General features: G+C 42.0%; 1 protein-coding gene across 2 annotated transcripts in view; it reads right to left on the minus strand.

The window, feature by feature from the left end:
* Nucleotides 1-5,972: 5,972 nt before the first annotated feature.
* Nucleotides 5,973-19,029, minus strand: part of LOC125740675 (hepatitis A virus cellular receptor 1-like) — a 34,142-nt gene continuing 21,085 nt past the window's right edge. Inside the window, exons 1-4 of one of the 2 annotated variants that reach the window (XM_049012144.1) lie at nt 9,923-10,067; nt 8,087-8,506; nt 7,705-7,790; nt 5,973-7,093 (exon numbers count right to left, since the gene is read on the minus strand). In XM_049012144.1, coding sequence (XP_048868101.1) covers nt 6,992-7,093; nt 7,705-7,790; nt 8,087-8,506; nt 9,923-9,992 — 678 coding nt within the window. In that variant the 5' untranslated portion in view covers nt 9,993-10,067 and the 3' untranslated portion in view covers nt 5,973-6,991. Of the gene's footprint in view, nt 7,094-7,704; nt 7,791-8,086; nt 8,507-9,922; nt 10,068-19,029 lie in introns of those variants that run through there. The other variant, XM_049012145.1, reaches the window with a different exon arrangement.

Genomic DNA, 19,029 nt, shown 5'->3' on the forward strand with positions numbered 1-19,029 from the left:
CAAGCTGTTGCCATCATAAAGTTCTCCCCTGGGACACAGACCTTCTCTATGTAGAGAGAGTGTCGAGGATCCCAAACTCACTGAAAGATCTGATTCACCAAGGATGGACAGAAACCTGCATGCATACTGGTTAAGGGAGGAACTTACAGTGGAAACAGGAGTCATATTCAAGGGAGTTACATTGTCCAAACTCCAATTGGTAACACGATCAGACGCAAGAGATGTCACCTACGTGGACCGTGCAACCCACAAGAACAACAGACCAGAAGGAGGATCCACATTGCTGAACCACAAGCTCAAAATGAAACTCACAGTAATGAAGCCTCCACTCCACCACCTTGTGGAGATAACACACGCAGCAGTAATGAGCACCGGTAATGAGCACAAGCTCTGGAAGGGTTGTAATAAACCAGCCCGCTATCAGGATTATGTTCGATTAGAATAGATAGCACTATACAATAACAAATAGTGTACAAATATAATGTGTACAAGACATTATGTGGAATCTCCAGTTAAACAAGGGGGGGGGGATGTTGTGATATGTTACAGAGCTGAAGTAATAACATGAAGGGACGTCGATATGGCGCGCCCTAGTGTACACGAAATAAACGGGAAGTTCTACAGCATTCTTTCTCTGTGTCCGTCATTGACCCAATAACACTTCAGAGCAGGACCGAACCTAGTGCTACCAAACTTCCGACACTGGTGGGCGCTTGTGTACCGCTTTTCTGTGGTAATCATGCGCGACCTGTGACCAGTGAGCATCTTCGGTGATTCCAATTATCTCCCCGTTTGGTCCATTTCCAGATTTCACCATTGGATCCCGACGCGTTACACAGTACATAACATTTTGAACACATATTATATTAATTGATGAACAACTTAGTGTTATCGCAGCAGTCCTTTACTTTACTGCTATCTGGGCTGTTATTACTCCAGCCCCCGAAATCTCAACACAAGGTGAAACAAATCGCCTGGTTTTAACAGATCTGTTTCATCTCGCAGAATGTCAGACTGAAGTCTCAACCCGCGGAGGATGATTTTTAAAATGAGGAAAGACAGTGTCGAGTTGGCAGTATAATGAAAAAGGTCTTTTTTAGTCCATCAGCTGCCTATATGTAAATTCTGCTCTCCTTTCCTTTTATAAGAAATGATCTATTACCCTGCCATACCCGCATGGTCCTTCTCAAGCGATTTGACCATTATAAACACATGATTAGTTGACAAAAAATGTCCAAAATAGTCTACTAAAAATCACTGAACTTTCACTGAAAATTTAACAAATGATCAAACTCAAAGAGGTACCACTTTACAATAAGGCTCCCCTTTGACACTTATAAATGATAGTAACTCATTAGTAAAAAAAAAAACTGGTATAACATGTGTATAATTGTCTATTAATGATTAACGAAGTGTTACAACCTAATTTATAACCTGCTTATAAACCATTCATAAACCAATTAAGTGCGCAAGCGTCAACAGGCACGCAGCCTTGTTCAGTTGCTCCTGCCTTTTCCGCCAAACTTTTAAACTTTTTTTTTACATACTTTTTCATCTTTTACTTATTTACTTTCTTTGCTTAATTACTGTTTTGTCAAACATGTGGGTTGAAAGAGTTTTAGTCCTGCTTATCGCCGCTGAACTGTTGACGAAGGGGATCGCGGCGCAGCAGCTACACCCCGCAGCCTTTGTTTACCCCAGAGACAAGCTGATCGCTCTGAGGCTGATCGGCTTGTCATATAGACCTACAAGGCTACATACATACATGCTGAAATCTGGAGGAAAGCACACCGCAGATGCAGCGAAGGCTTAAAACGAAGCGGAGGTATAAACCGTGTCTCCCATCTATTATAATGGGGAACGTACGATCGCTCGCTAACAAGGTGGACGAGCTAACAGCGCTAGCCCGGAGTCAGAGGGAGTATCGGGAGAGAGGGAGTACACGCCTCAATTCAACCCCATGTTTATTTAATTTCTGTAATATATTAGAATATTGTTTGTGTGTTGTTCATAAAATATATTATTAGATATAATACATAATATATATATATATATATATATAATTTGTATATTGCGTTCTTTGTACCTTTAGACCCATTCGTAATTTGGTATCGTAATATTTGTAATATTTATAATTTATTAGGATATTGCTCAACAAAGAAGTAGACACTTTTATACCCCCCCCCCCTTAAAAAAACCTTTGTTTAGTATGGTTTGGTTCCCTTTTTTTGCAAGAATATTAGGAGTGCCACAATCTGCAGTTCGATACATTCTGAGAAAACAGGCATGCAGTGGTGAACTTGCAGTGCTAAACGGCTGGATGTCCATTGAAGACAACAGTGGTGGACGATCGCAGGATCAATTCCGTGGTGAAGAAAGACCCCTTCACAACATCCAACATTCTTTGGAAAGATGAAACTAAGATCAACCTCTACCAGAATGATGGTAAGAAAAGTGTGCAGAAGGCATGGAACAGCTCATGATCCAAAGCATACGACGTCATCTGTAACCCAGTGGAGGCAGTGTGATGGCATGGGCATGCATGGCTGCCAGTGGTACTAGGTTACTAGTGTTTATTGATGATGTGACAGAGGACAGAAGCAGCCGGATGAATTATGAGGTGTACAGAGGCCTACTGTCGGCTGAATTTGACTGGATTTGAGCAAAAGTTGATGGGGCGGCAGTTCACAACACAGATGGACATTGACCTAAAACATACAGCGAAAGCAACTCAGGAGTTTATTAAAGCAAAGTAATGGAATATTCTCCAATGGTCAAGTCAGTCATCTGATCTCAACCTAATCAAGCACGCATTTCATTTGCTTCAGGTATATAAACTCATAAACAAACAGCAACTGAAAGCTGCGGCAGTAAAGGCCGGGCAGAGCATTATAAAGGAGGAAACCCAGCGTCTGCTCATGTCCATGAGTTCAGGACTTCATGCAGTCATTGTCTGCAAAGGGTTTTCAACAGAGTATTAGAATTTAACATTTTATTTGCAGTTATATTAATTTGTCCAATTACATTTGAGCCCCCGAAATGAGGGGATTGTGTATAAAAATGTTTGCGGATCCTAATATTTTTATACAATATTTTGTATTTTATTCAACCAATTGAATTAAAGTGGAAAGTCTGCACTTCAACTGCATCTCAATTGTTTCATTTCAAATCCATTGTGATGTACAGAAGCAAAATTATGAAAACTGTGTCAATGTCCAAATATTTATGGATCTAACTGTACATAGAATTCAAAAGACTATGTTCTAGGATCTGTGTGTATGTGTGTGCAACTTATGGAGGACCCTGATATTATACTCATTTGTAGTTTTTCATAGTAAATTTCACAATACAAGAGCAAATGACATTCAATTCATAGCCCTCAAGAACTGCCACCTTATAGCGGAGGAGGGGCTTGTGTGCCCTGTTATCCTAGGAAGTATGTCGTTGGGAATTACCCTTGGCAGGGTCTCCCAAAGCAAATTGCACACCACGGTTAACAGAAAGCTTTCAATCCCTGCTCAGCTAGACTCCAATAGTGTACATCTGTGAACAGGTAATTTACCCTTTATCCCACCCATGTGACGCGTCACATGACCCACAAATATGGCTCCTACATACTGACCTCTAATTACAATGATAATTACAAATTATATTATAATGGAGCCATACTGACACAATCAATAGACAATGGAACCATAATGACATAATTAAACACAAGTAATACAGATCTTATTTATAGCCCATCAGTCAATACATTCTCCATCTTTTTAGTCTCTTGACCTTCACACAATAAACATATTTTTGTAACAGGCCTATTCAAGACTCCTGTCATTTTCTGCACATTAACTTGATGAACCAAACCTTGTGAATCTGCTAGTCTCCATGATTCTAGCCGAAATCCATAACCCACATGGAGCCGATTCGTCCACTATCATCACCTGGAACAAATTTATGCCCTCTGTACATCCAATTTTGTCTTTCTTGTAGTAATGGTAGATATTCTTTAGTCTACTGTGTCCATAACAAATCTGACATATTGCAGTTGTATGTAATGATCCTCTTTCGGAAACATTCCTGGTGGAAGACCAGGCTTGGTTTTAAACAACGAATGATGACTTGGAGAATGAGGTTCCACATTATTTGGATCTGAGGATCCCTTAGTAATAGGACGACTGTTAATTATAGCCTATACTTTACATAGAACCATAGAGAGACCTTCTTCATCCAGGTTCTGTATATTGAGAATGGATCCAAGTATTTTTCTTATTGAGCTCCAACATAATGAGATCCACTTGGTGGATTAAAATTCCACCTTATTCCCCTTTGCAGCAAAACTTCATGAATTTTGGAATTGTTTCAGCCCTCAATAGGCACTTCCTAAATTTGCTCCATTATCAGATCATATTTCTGAAACCACTCCTTGCAATAAACTGATGAAGATGGAATCTGTATCCAATGAAATTGCTACTTCAATATGAATATATACATCAATATGAAAGATGCCAAGATGATGCCTTTTTATTACACTTTGCACTGTTTTACTTGGAATGGGCCAAAAAGATTTTGGTAGGTTATCCGGTGTAACTCTCTGTATTGGCAAATTTGCGTCATGTTGTATTACTTGCACCAGGAATCAAATACTGCTCTCTCAGTTTGGAAAGCATAAAGTTGCATTCTCTGTGTCCCACTTCTTCATAAATGTGTTTAAGAATAAGTGAAGGGACATGAAGATGTTTTGGGAGTATCACAGGATACTTCTGCAGGCAGCAATGCTCTGCTGAGATGACCACCAAGCCTCAATGTGCCATCTTTCAGTGCTGGGCTCAGCTTGCACAAGTGGCTAATTTTGTTCACAGTCACCTTTCTGAAGACCTTTTATCTCTTCTGGATATTCTGCATTCTGGCAATATTTCATAATGGCCCATGGTGAGTTTTCTCAATAGTCCTTCTGTTCAAAATGGAGCAGAGCTTCCAAAGTCTAAAAGTGCATAGTTAAGTAATACTGACTTCCTATAGATGCTCCAACTTGAACTGGTATTATGCACAACACACAAAATTCCTGTCTGGCCCCAGTAAGTCCGCTAGACTGTTCAGTGCGTGCTCCAGCACTTAGTTGAGAATTTGACTTCCTGATGCCTTGTGACTTAGAAGAGCTTGAGGCATAAAATTGCATTTCCGACATGCAGAACGTGCCTTACATTCCTTACTCATATGTATCCTTCTGCAAACAACTAAAACAGACACCTTTCGCCTTTAAGAAGCTAATCTTCTGGGCCTGAGGTTTGCTCTCTAGCAGGAAACACATGTCCAGGAGATGGAGACCAAGAGAGAAGATGCAACTCCATATCAATTTGAGGTTCAACTCTTTCAGCATTAGATTGAAAAGACATCTCCTGTAATAACACATTCTCACCAGCAGGTGAAACCTTCGGTTCACAAACATTTCCTGTGGTGACGAAATAATCGGCATTGTGATTAAGATGTAAGATTCCTCCATGCGGTTGCGTTATTTAAGGCTCCCATTGCACGCATCCTGAGACTTGAGCAGTTGTGCGCTGATTATTTCTGATTCTTATTCCGCACTCAGAACCTGGACCACAGCTTAGCTAATGGCTGTTTGAGTTTCCAGTTGTTCTGCTTTTCTCTTTAAACATCCATCCTCCTCTTCCAACACGTTTTTATTCCAGCGACCCCTGCTGTGCCATAATAGCTACCATTTCGGTTTGGACCGTGTTGAATTTCGCTTCGAACCTTTACTAATGGTGTTAGAAACACTGGTATAAGGATTAACTGCATCTTGTGCATTATTTTTGATTTGATCATCGGACACATTATTTTCATTAATAAGAAACATTTTACCAGATTCATTACCAATTGCACCACATCTTCATTAAAACCTTTATACTGTTGTTCAACACTTGTAAACCATTTATTTTGTTGGTCTTTCTCCTCGACCGACGACAAAGGAATGATCAAATTATTCATTTATTCATTCATATATGTTATTTTATAGTTTTGATGTCTTTATAATTATTCTAAAATACAGAGAATAGTACAATTTCTATGGGTAGGTGTGTCTAAAATTTGACTGGCACTGTAAGACAGAAATTCAGTATAACGTGCCGGAATCTGAAGATAAGCAAATTATTTCAGTTTAATACTCCATTATATTCATTTATTTTCTTTATTATTTCTGCTGACTGAAATCCCAAAACGGGCTTATGAAAGCTATGCAGTAAAGCCTAGTTCATACTTCACTTTTTTGCATGCACTTTCGTGCAGTTTCTGGCTGCGGACGCTCGTGCTCGCAACCAGCTCGTGTTCATACTACATTTGGCTGCGGATGCGGATGGTCGCGATCGGTGCTGAATACAGCAGTGATATTCCATCACACCAGGAGAGGGCAGTGAAACGCGTAAACTTTTTTGAGCAGTTATCACTCTAGGCTTGTGCTATATCACGGCGATAAGGTATACTGTGGTATTTTGGAATCCTTAAGACAAAATTATCTGGGACCCCAACCCCCCCCCCTAAATTTGCTCACCAAATTTTATAGCCAAGATTTCAAAATGCCGGAATAGTGCTGCTTTTTCAAACACTGTGTACCTCAGTATAATGTCTGGACAGTATGAAAAATTAGATATGCAGGTACCTAAGACCCTCTTCATAGAACTGCTCAATAAAACTACTACAACAATAGCTATTCTTCCTCTACTCTTTTGCCGTTGAGTGTTGATATGTGAAAGTCAACACTGCCATCTACTGGAAACATCTAATTAATTATCACGCACACACACGGTCGATGTGCACAGATGTTCAAAGATTCCACTAAATATAAATATCTGGGCCACACTTACGTCGATCACAGGTGTCAGCCGCAACCCCTGATGACGAAATTCATGTCACGCCCCCTCGTCCACAACCAAAAGCACATGCGGAAAAGTGAAGCACAAGGAAGAAGGAAGAAATCATTTTTGGATATAATCAGATATTAATACAGGTTTTCTGGAAGTGGCTCCCTCTCCATCCTGGTGATGCTCAGACCCTGGATGTTGTACTTGGTCCGCAAGAAAATCTCAAGTTGAGCAGCACCCTGTAGCAGAAATAGTAGCATCAGAAGGGGTCACTGTGATTCCACCACATCCCTCACATCACAGTGTCCATCTATCTGATACCTTGCTGGTATTAACTTTTGACTTCAAAAATAACAGCGGGCCTGAGCCTGGGAAGGTCAGTGTCTGCCTGTGAGCTTAAAGTCACCTCTGAGAGGATGTTGCATTGGCCAAACAGGTCTTTGTTTAAAGAGATATGTCAGGGGGGGGGGGGGGGGTGGGGGTTTGCACACTTCCAGGTCCGGGTTGAATTCTCACCTCCCAGTCTATGAATGTGAGGTTTGCTTCTTCTCCTTGTTCTTGTGTGGGTCACCCATGGCTATTTTAGTTTGACCTTAAATGACCCCGGGGCCCAGGGTGTGTAATTGCATGTAAGCACATGCCTTGCAGTGGACTGGCAGTGACCCCCGAACTGGATTAGTTAATCTTTCCTCTCATGAGTGAGACTGCTGTCCATAAGGGGGTGCAATTACTGTAAGCCAGGGTACACACTCCGCCCGACCGTCACATCAGACATCACTGACTGCTCACACTTGTGGAGTGGGCACATGCGTCACTGCTGAGGTAGAGGTGGTAGAGGCGCAGTACTCACCATGTAAAGCGCCGAATCTACTCCGTACACGTCCATGGTGCTTGGAGCCAGAAGCTTCATATTCAAGTTGGCCACCACCCTTACACCTGTACCAGGAAAAGAGAGGCTATTTCTCTGCCCCTATTCTGTACTGAGTGCTGGTGGAGTTGTGTGCATTTCCCACATGACAACAGGAAAACCTGCAATCTCTACACACAGAGCGGAGCGGGGATTCAAACCCCCCCCCCCCCCCCCCCAAGTCCTAGAGATGCAAAATTGAATGACACTATTATGGCATTAATAAGTATTTTTCAAATTTTGCGTACAATTCATATATAAGTATGATGTTTGTTTTATTCAAACACAAGCCTTTAATGCAATATAATAGGAGTTATTAGCTTACCTGGAGGCTGAACTGTGGTAGTTGTAGTCGTTGGAGGCATAGTTGGAAATATGGCAACTGTATCCGGAGTTGGAGGTACGGTACTTGTAGTCGTAGGAGGCAGAGTTGTAACTGGGCTAGTTGTAGTTGTTGGAGGCATAGTTGGAAATATGGCAACTGTATCCGGAGTTGGAGGTACGGTACTTGTAGTCGTAGGAGGCAGAGTTGTAACTGGGCCAGTTGTAGTCATAGGAGGCAGAGTTGTAACTGGGCCAGTTGTAGTCGTAGGAGGCAGAGTTGTAACTGGGCCAGTTGTAGTCGTAGGAGGCAGAGTTGTAACTGGGCCAGTTGTAGTCATAGGAAGCGGAATTGGAACTGGGCCAGTTGTAGTCGTAGGAGGCAGAGTTGTAACTGGGCCAATTGTAGTTGTAGGAGGCATAGCTGGAAATGTGCCAGGGGTTTTAGTGTTACTGATGTAAGGTACAATCATATAAGAATAATCAAGCTATGTTTTTGTGGAATATAATATATTTAGGTAAGGGGGCCTCAACAATTTTTCTCTAAGGGCCAAATTCCATCAGCAACACAAAGCCCAGCTCCACTGCCCCTGATGAAAAAAATATGCCACTGCTGATAAAATTTGCCAAACAGGGTGTGGGGGCACAATCTGGATGACTTGGGTTATATTCTGACCTATGCCGCTTTCCTACTGTCACCAAGAACCCAGCCGTAATGCAAGCTGACAGTTTCCCATATATTAAATGAGCCATACCTGAGCCAAACCTATGCTGACATGGACCCGCTCTGGTCTGTTTTTACTCAAAGAAATCTTTTGCTTTAATAAGGATTTACAAAACAGAAAATAACCTGCACCTGTCGGCGACTTGCACTGTTCAAGAATTACGTAGAATGCATGTGTGAGTGAATGGTGTGTGAGTGTGCCCTGCGATGGGCTGGCCCCCCATCCTGGGTTGTTCCCTGCCTCATGCCCATTGCTTCCGGGATAGGCTCCGGACCCCCCGCGACCCAGTAGGATAAGCGGTTTGGAAAATGGATAGATGGATGGATGTGCAGTGAAGGTAGTTCAGGACTCTTCCTTACAGAATCTTTACACACAGAGATATCATTTTACCACGCCCTATTCACCGGGGGCGTAACCGTTAAATAAACCACAGCAGACGTAGCCACATCCAAATCTTTTATGCCAGTATTTCTGGATGATTCTCACATAACATACCCTCTACGACCGACAAACCCCCATTCTTGACGTTCGTCATGGGTTTACCCATTTCAGCTGTTTGGAAGATGCAATTAGCTATGGGCTAATTAAGCCATTTACAAGAATGAAGAGTGATACATATATCCTATACGGATGGCGATGCTATGACCAAACAGACGGCATCACAGGCCGTGGGACTAACAAGGGAGCTGACGAGAGGCAACCGAAGGTGATTAGCATGAGGGTTAGGAAGGAGAGGTAAGACAAACGAGTAATGGGTAAGGCTTCCTAGGACCGCGCTAGGGAGGAGATAGGAGGGTCATGAGGAGATAGTGGGTTAAATAAACATAATAAAAATTTTCAGTAAAAATATGCAAAAGAAAATATTAGCAAAAACAGTGAAAATGTAAAAATGTACGTTTCATAAGTCACACCCCAAGACATGATCAAAAATAAGCAGCACAGTTTGCCTCTGAAGTGAACTGAGAACCACAGAACTAAATACCAGTCTAAGCTGCACCACAATAGATTTTTTTAACAGCAATTGTGAGTCATACAATGTCTCAGGACTATTCATTAGTCCGTCACAGAGGAGCAATGTGTTCTCTTTCTTCCCCGTCCCCTAAGACATAATTTACCTGCTGTGGACTGTCCTCTCACCACCACCAGAAGAAGTGTGAACACAGCGATCACAGAGAAGCTGTCCATCTTGACGCCTGACAGTCAGTTCCACAGTGAACCGCGATGAAGCCAAAACTGTTCATTTATCCCGTCCAACCACTCTTGGTGGGAGGGGCTTTGGCGTGCTGGTTTTTCTCAGTGTCGTTTAGTGTCCGTTCTCTTGTTCACTCTCAAGTTTGCCTCTCCCACAATTAGGAAAACAGAACAAATATTAAAAATTTTGCCATTTTTTGTGCAAATATATTTAGGAGCCTATAGCTATTTCTCTCTATGAATATTTATTGCTGGCTGACTATTTATCACAACAGTAAATATGTATTTAATAAATATAATTATTTGCCATGATGAAACCAATGCAAAAAAATATTTACATCAGCAGTCAGTCAGATGTGGAAATTAAACGTTTCGTTTTTAAATGCATTATGTAGAATATGCCCGTATAAGTGACGGTTCAGTAATATAATTTTCTCTGTAATTATAATATGTAATTAAAGAAGAGTGAATGGTCTTATAACACATTGTGGCACATTTTAAATGCCATTTGTAATGCGGCACTTTCCCCAAACTGAACCTGCACATTCGGTGACAACAGTTTACTTGTTTACATTGGAGGTGTATTCCAGTTTGTATGGATCTGGGTCCTTGAGTGGGGCCTTTCCCCCCCCCCCCCAAATTACCCCAGGAAGCTTGGGAATATGGCTGACCCTCAAAGGCGTAACTTTGGATTGAAAAGTGGGGGGAGTTGAGGTCCCCACATATTCACCATGACAATATGATTGTCTGGGGGGGGGGGGGTTGTATTGGCCAGTTATGATTATTGGGGGGTTACAACCCCCCCACCCCACCATAATTTACTGCCATGCTGATCCCACACTCTGACCTCAAAATTCAGTATCATAGAAAAAATTAAAAAAACCAGACTGCTCCAGTGTGCTAGTCAGGGGTGTTGTTAGGACTATTTTCGGGGGGAGGCTTTAGCCCCCCTAGAATGGTTTTTAGCCCCCTCCAAATAAATGAGCATTTATTGGCTTAAGTCATGAATAGTTTGCCATCAGCCCCCCCTATTCATTCATCTCTAACTACATCCCTGGTAAAATGGCAAATAGAGTATTATCTTATTTAAATCACGGTTTTTTTAACATGTTTCGTAGTTTGTCTAATTCAGTTTCTGAGAAGTCACTGAGTCCTCCTTCCTGTGATTGGGCGGCACCAGAATGGACTCCTTCTGAAGACCTTTTATCTCTTCTGGATATTCTGCATAATATAACACTCATGCATCTCAGCTCACTGGCTGCTTCTTTGCTCCTCACGGTAGCTTCCTTTGATCAGGTGACCGTCATGGTGAGGCTGCTGGGGGGGGGGGGGGGGGGGGGTTAGATCATGTATAAAAAACAGAGGAATCCAGGAACAAGGAAGAAAATGTAACCCTCATACTGTAACTCTTCAGAAGTTCCTCCACTTATTTGGTACTCATTCCTGTATTTAATGCCCACCTTCCCTCACCATTGCAACACACCAATAAACAGCTAGATTTTTCATCATGTTTGTTATGAAAGATATGGTGGTAATGCGGAAAGAGACAAGAGGCTCAAATAAGTTTTACCAGCCTATCCAGTTCATATTTTCCGCCCTATAGCAATAATGCCTTCATGCCCCAAGTGATGGACGTTAGCCATCATCCCCAACCTGCCTAAGTGAGAAAATCCCTCCAGGCTGACTGGTTACCTCACCTCTGGTGCATGGAGCACTCATGCTTACCCATGGCTATGGGCAGCCCATAATCACGTGGAAGGATATCCCTGGAGACTATTTCTGCCTGGACACCAGTCAGACTCCACACTTGCAATCGTAACACTAGGTGAACCAATTAAAAGTCAACAATACGGGTCTTGGTAGAACACTTGATTTCTCCATATCAAAGTACACACTGTAACTAGTTAAGATCTCCTTTTAATCAATGCTATACTTCAGTATCTCGGTTGTGTAGGTCAAGTAACTGGGGTTTGAGGTATTGGTTGTTTGTTGAATAAATTAGTATTATTTTTTTATCCCCAGAGACTAGGCTCTGAGCCCTGTTGCCCATCAGATCGATCCTAGAACTCAAAAAGCCTCCCTTTCTGATATGGTATCATGGCCTGAGCACTCTGCAGACCAGACGGTAACTATGTTTCCATCCACTTGAGGTATATATTCTCAGAGATAAACAAAAATGTGCGTCAAAAACTTTAGCAAAATCACTTGTGATCATTGCGTTTTCATAAAACTCACTGTTACTGATTAAATGGGCATAAGCAATGACTTAATATCCGGGAGAAATTACGTGTTGCGTAAGTTTCGCCTTACTGGCAAAGAAACAAAAAACCGGTTCAGGCACATTTCCATTCAGAACTGCACATATATCAATAAAATGTATTCGTCTGGCGAAATGGGAAGGATATACAGGCAGTCCCCGATTTAAGACCGTTTGCCTGTGCATATGTGTGGCTCAGTGGGTTAAGCCTGTGTGCCCCTAATCACAAGGTCTGGTTCAAAGCCAGCCTCCATAGGTCTGTGGGTTTTTATGCAAGGCCCTTAACCCCCAACTCCTTGGGAGCCACTACAGGTAGCTGCCCTTTGGGCATGGCTTGTTCTACAAAAAAAATCCTCATGGGGACAATAAGAGTTAAAAAAATTGCTATAAAACATGTTGCATAAAAAATTTGGGTTAAATCCAATGGTTTGTAATAATAAATGGACATAGTGCTTTGCGACGATTGTGCAGCTTCAGTGGCTTGAGGTATTCTATGTAGCTACTGTTATTATTACTGTGTAATTACAATTTTTTTTTACTTGCCTACAAATTCGAGTTAAACACAGACTTGGCGTTTTCTCTGCCGCTCTTAGTTTAGGTGACCGCAACAAAAGCTTACGGAAGCTGACTTGTCATTATTCTATGAATCACGTAAGGCGACGTGCACACGCATCACTCCACACTCAACCTGTCGGCTATCTGTCAATGTGAGCACTGAGCAGCCATCCCACAAGCAGTGGGATGAAAGAAGAAACAGTGGGAGCAGCATCGGTTACAAACGACGGAGATGAAGATGAGCAGCACCCCTGGCCATACTTAAATGCAATGTTTTCTTACGTGGGTGGGAAAGATTCGTCCTATCGGATGAAATGCCTCTTGTGCCTGCCTAAAGACATCGAAATGTTGGCTTTTAAAAGCTCCCCGTCCAATCTAAAAAAGCACATCGAGGAAAGCTAAATTAATGGTAAACACCAGTGAATTAAATTCAGTTATCACGATTAGCCTGGATAAAAACTTGCGGTGAGCATTGTGTCTGAAGTTTGGTGAATGTTTTCTTCTCTTGGTGACAGGCTGGTTAGGGCATTTGAATCACTAATATTAACTTGGACTTTTGAACAACGAACATTGAAATAGTTATGTAAGCTGTAAAGCAGGGTTTTGTGACTGATATAATGAACCCCATGCTGGTAATAGGGAAAACAGTGACTTGTGTTTTCAGAAATGGCTTTAAAATACGTTAACATTAACCTGTACTTCTTTTTTAACAATAGCTTACTCCTCTTTAGGTTTTTAAAGCCCTGTTTTTGTAGTGTGTGATGTAGGCAAAACTTTTCTTTTCCATGCTTTAAAATGCTGAGTAAACATTTTAATATTAAAAGCGTTACTCGGGTACAGTTAGTTATAGATTACTTGTAATACTTAAGTACAGTGAATACTAGATACTTTAAGACTTTTACTTGAGTGGGATTTAAGTTGGTGACTTGAACTTTTATCAAGGTAAATTTTTGGGAGGGTATCTGTACTTATACTTAAGTGTGACTTTCAGGTACTTTATACAAGACTGACCAAACCTCTGGCTTCAACATTTTAAGAAGTCTGAATTTTGAAGTCCAGTTCTAGAACAGAAATGCCAGCACATAGGTTGTTTAATTGGGCTGGTAGTAAGCACCCACTGACCACCGGTTCTGATCCAAAACTGCATTGCAACCTCTTCCCGGTGTAGAGTAGTAGGAGACACATTTGGTGTCAGCAAGACAATAGTTCACCTCGTTTCTGTTTCCTTTAGGAAAGGCACATGATAAAATTCCTGTTACCTGTCAGAACTTTGGTATAAATGCCTTTCATTCTGATAAAATGAAGACTTTATCTGCTTAAATGAAATAGAAAAAGTGTGTGTTGACATTTGTTACATTTTAGCGTTAAACAATGCTTCCATCACCCACTTTTTAGCTTCAAAATGTTTTTGCGCATAAAATGTCTTGGATGGAAACCTGCCTAGTGTCACGTATATGAAGAAGCATGATTTCCTGACTATGCGTCACACAAAACCTCACTGTTTTTGGTATTACTTCCTCACCTGCATAGTTTGCTAAGATATGCCAGGCCCATAATTGGAATGAGCGAAGAGGTACAGACATTTCCATAATAATCAGATATGCAATACTGAACAAACATCTAATGCAGTGAATAAAAATGTTCAAGGTTATTTATCTTGGTATTAATTGTATATTTTCTCAGAAAACAATAAGTATACATTATAACATGTGTCACGATCGAGGGTTGAGCAGACAGGCGATCGTGCGGGCAGGCGTGCAAGAACCAGGCAAAAAGGCAGAGATCAGGGTAAACTGAGGGTTTAATGGGGGTAACAGGGACTGGAGCCGACAAACCACACTAAACTCACACCTAACCACAATGACGGACAAGGGGAACAGGTCAGACCAGGACTTAAATACACAAAGACTAATCAAGGGACGCGGACAAAGCTGGAGATGATCAGGGAAGCACACGTGGGTAATCAGGGGGCGTGGCACACACGAGGAGCGGACGAGCCGGGCATGACAACATGTGCAAATTAACAATAACAAATCCAACAAAAAAATGAATTTTGGCTCTTCAACAAAGTTATTGATATCTTTGTTAGTCGTTACACTTTGTGGGATGAAGGATGCGGGAGCAGAGGTTGGGGCAAACAAAACAAGTTTTATTATGAACACAGGAAAAAGCTAGAAAGCAACAGGATCGTGGGGGATCCAAAACAGGGAAGAACATACAGGTGATTTGGAATGGCAACATTAATGACAGGACTGGGGAGCACAGCACTGGGAAGCACCTCTATACAAAGACAAACGAGGGAGCAAAAGGTGAGGCATCTGGAGTGAATCACATAAGGGCAGGAATGAGAGGTAAGACATATGCGTACTGTAACTGGCAGGGATCATTAGTGACGGATAGCTAGATAAACTGAGCTTTGGTTCCCAAACCTCTCCTCAGGGGCACCCCAGCCATTCCACATATTCACTAAATTTTTCTACTAGGTCAATTAATTAATTAACTTGATTAGCTAAATATCTCAAAGAGGTATTGATTAACCAATCACGGTATGCTTGTGGTTGAATCAAAAAATACATGGGTGTATTGGATGGTTGGATGATGAATGATTTTACAGGGGTTCTGAAATGGCTAAGCTGACACTCTTTGACACGTAATATCATAGTTTTACTCGAATGTGAAGATCATTTAAACATCATTTTCTAAGACTTTTGCACAGTAATGTATTTGTCCAATATGACCTCTGCTTTGTGCCCAGCACTGCCTAGAATAGGCTCCAAATCTGCCCCCCGCTCCCACACCCTTCACCAGGATAAGTAGCTAGAAAATGGATGGATGTGTTTTTCCCTCTTTTTATCCTCTTCAAAAGAACACTATTCTATGTAGAACTGTGCCTACTTTTCTCTGATCAAACAATTGGTGAGGAATGAAAAATAAGGGTGTATATTTATGTATTTATAGTACATGAAGTGTAATCCTCCACCTTTTTCCACCAGTTGCCTTGGGTTTAATTTAGCTTTGGTTTAATTTTTGTTTGCCATCCAGCCAGGGACGAATTATGGGTTGTGTGGGCCCCTGGGCAAAATGTTCGCAAGGCCCCCCCCACCACCACCACAACCACCACAATTCAAGGGCCCTTGGCAGCCAAACGCCCTCCCTATAGGGTCAGGGGCCCTTGTAGGCAGAGGATCAAAGAATGTAGGCCCTCTAAAATAGACAAACGAAAATATATTGTTGATAAGCGTTGCAAATTGTTTTTGGCTAGGGGCCCCATGGGCCCCCTACACCCCAAGGGCCCCTGGGCAGCGGCCCCGCTGGCCCGGTCCGTAATCCGCCCCTGCATCCAGCCTGTGTTTAGACTCCTTGTGGTCCTTTTGTCTTTTGCTCCATTTTTGCATTTATATAGTATAGTTTATACAGTGGTGCCTGCAGTTCACGAACGCTGTGGTCTACGAACACTTTGGTTTGCAACCAAAAATTTAGTGAAAAAAATGCATTGGTTCGCGTACAAAATTTGGTCGACGAACGGATTCCTTGACCAGATTCATTTTCTTATACTAGTGTAGCATCGGGGCACTTTCCTGGAATGATTGTGTTCAATTGGAAATTGAAGGACCACAACAGGCACCTAATGGGCATTGAACCCAAATACACAAATGGGAAACACAAGGTTGTCAGACGTCGAATTGCAAGATGCACACACGGTGGAAGATGTACACACACTAAATACACACAAGGATTGGACCGGGTACACACAAGACACGGACAAACACACCTGCGACAATAGGGGAAATGTAACCATTAACAACAACAACAACAACACAAGGGTTAAGGACTGTTAATAAAGAGCATGATTTCCCCAGTAAGCAAGTCTCCATGTCAAGCTCTGCCCCCGCGATGCCTCGGTCTGTCCGTTTTTATTTAAAGTTTTTACTATAAAAACCAGAAAATTAATTGACAAAAATTATTATTTGGTAGGTGGGGGTGGCATGGTGGTGCAGTGGTTAGCACTGTTGCCTCACACCTCTGTGACCCGGGTTCGAGTCTCGGCCTGGGTCACATGTGTGTGGAGTTTGCATGTTCTCCCCATGTCGTCGTGGGGTTTCCTCATGGTACTCCGGGTTCCCCCCACAGTCCAAAAACATGCTGAGGCTAATTGGACTTGCTAAATTGCCCATAGGTGTGAATGTGTGCGTAAGTGTGCCCTGCGATGGGCTGGCCCCCCATCCTGGGTTGTTCCCTGCCTCGTGCCCATTGCTTCCGGGATAGGCTCCGGACCCCCCGCAACCCAGTAGGATAAGCAGTTTGGAAAATGGATGGATGGATGGATTATTTGGTAGGTGTGTGAATGAATTAATCGAATTTCAATGCTTTCTTAAGGGAAAAATTGCCTTGGTTCGCATACAAATTGGTTCACGACCACTTTCCTGGAACGGATTGTGTTCGTGAACCTCAGGCACCACTGTAGTAAAGTTCCCTGTGTTTGTGAGCTGCTATGTGGATTATCCTTTATCATGCCTCGCCACAACATATACGTATGATTATGCTACTGTGGCAGACAGTTTGAAGCTGAATGGACTCTCACAGCATAATTAAAAAGGAGGTTGATACCTTAAATAACTAACCAGAACAAGAGTGTTGTTAAATAATTTATTAGAAGAAACATTTGTCTACAATCTCACACCTGCAGTATTCTAGTAATCCCGAAAGAGCAGACTCTACTATTGTGTTTTCTTAAATAGGCTTCAATGACGAATGCCAGCTGGGGAGAAGAAAGACAAAGCAGTGAACAAACAAAACAATAGATAAACAAAACAAATAAACTGTGGCTTTCATTTGAACTGTTCCTTTAACTAAAATCAAGTCTGGTTTAACAGCTCGGCATAAATTCACATTCTGTGCTTTCTCACTTAAGTGGTGCTGACACCAGGAGGGACAGCAGGTCAAGAATGTGGTATAAAGAGAAAATAAGTTCTGATAAATGAGGCATCTTTAAGTTCGATTGGCCAAAAGTCACTGAGCTCACTCTGCGAAGTGATTCCTCCATGTCCTCCTTCCTAATGCTGGATGAGGCCAGAATGGACACCTTCATCTGACCAATCAGAGTGTGAATGTCTGCCAGGACAAAAGAGCAGTTTCACCTTGTTTAACAGAAAGTTATCTTTAATTGTGCTGCTGCACTAGGTAAATGTCATTGCCTTATTGCCCAAATAAATTGAGTTCTGTGCTCCCAGAACCTGTTATGTCATTTCCTGTGTGTTTTCCTAGTTCTGAAGCTAAAATGGCTGTGATTTGATTTAATTTCTACTCACTATTTCACTCAGCTCATCACCCTAAATACTGTGACTTGTAATTCGTTCTCCCCTTTCCCTCAGTTACATGCTTCTGTTCTGCTTCTGGTCTAGGGCAAGTGTTACAACACATTTATTTTTAACTTATTTTTTTGTTAGTAACAAATGTTTTCAACAAAGATTTTCACCAAAATCAATGAGCAGACAATGAGCATCACACCAATGAGCAGACAAGAGGATTAGGTGTTAACTGGAGAGCATTGTCTGGGGCACACCTTTTGGAGTGATGCTGGGAATCTTGGCAGTGGTGGACAGGAAGCTGGGGATAGATAAAGATGGCTGGTTTCCAGTTATTGCGGATGTGGGTGGAGTAGAGGTAGTGGTTGCGGTTGAAGACGTGGTGGCCCTTACTGCTGTTACTAGGGTTACAGTTACAGCTGGAGTGCTCTGCAGGAGGGAGATACAAGACTTTATGTTGTGGAAGTCTTGAAAATTCAATTAGTTGCCCTTTTCCACCAATGTGGTGCCGGTGCCTAATCTGGAACTGGTTCCATGCTTTTCCATTTCCAATTACCCAGTACTATGTCAGAAAAATTGACTCTGGCACAGCACCACAGAATTTCCGGTCTGAAGCTGTGAAGCTGTGAAGCTGTGACGTCTGTGTGTGGGGAGGGGTACAATCACCGGAATCACTTCAGTACAGCTGCATTTCTTATTTCCAGTGTTTGATGTTTAGTTTGATTTTTACTGAAAACATGCAGCAATTTAAGTAGATCTGGAGAAAGCAGACTACATTCTTAGTATGGAGCAAAATATTAACAAATTTAAAAAAAACTGAAAAAAGCTACAAAAAACTCTCCCAAAGTGGGGTGGGATGGAAAACGTTTAAAAGTGCCCCACTGATCTGTTTTCATTGATGTTAGCTATCCTC

This window comes from Brienomyrus brachyistius, chromosome 4, assembly GCF_023856365.1.
Source record: "Brienomyrus brachyistius isolate T26 chromosome 4, BBRACH_0.4, whole genome shotgun sequence".
Lineage (NCBI taxonomy): Eukaryota > Metazoa > Chordata > Actinopteri > Osteoglossiformes > Mormyridae > Brienomyrus > Brienomyrus brachyistius.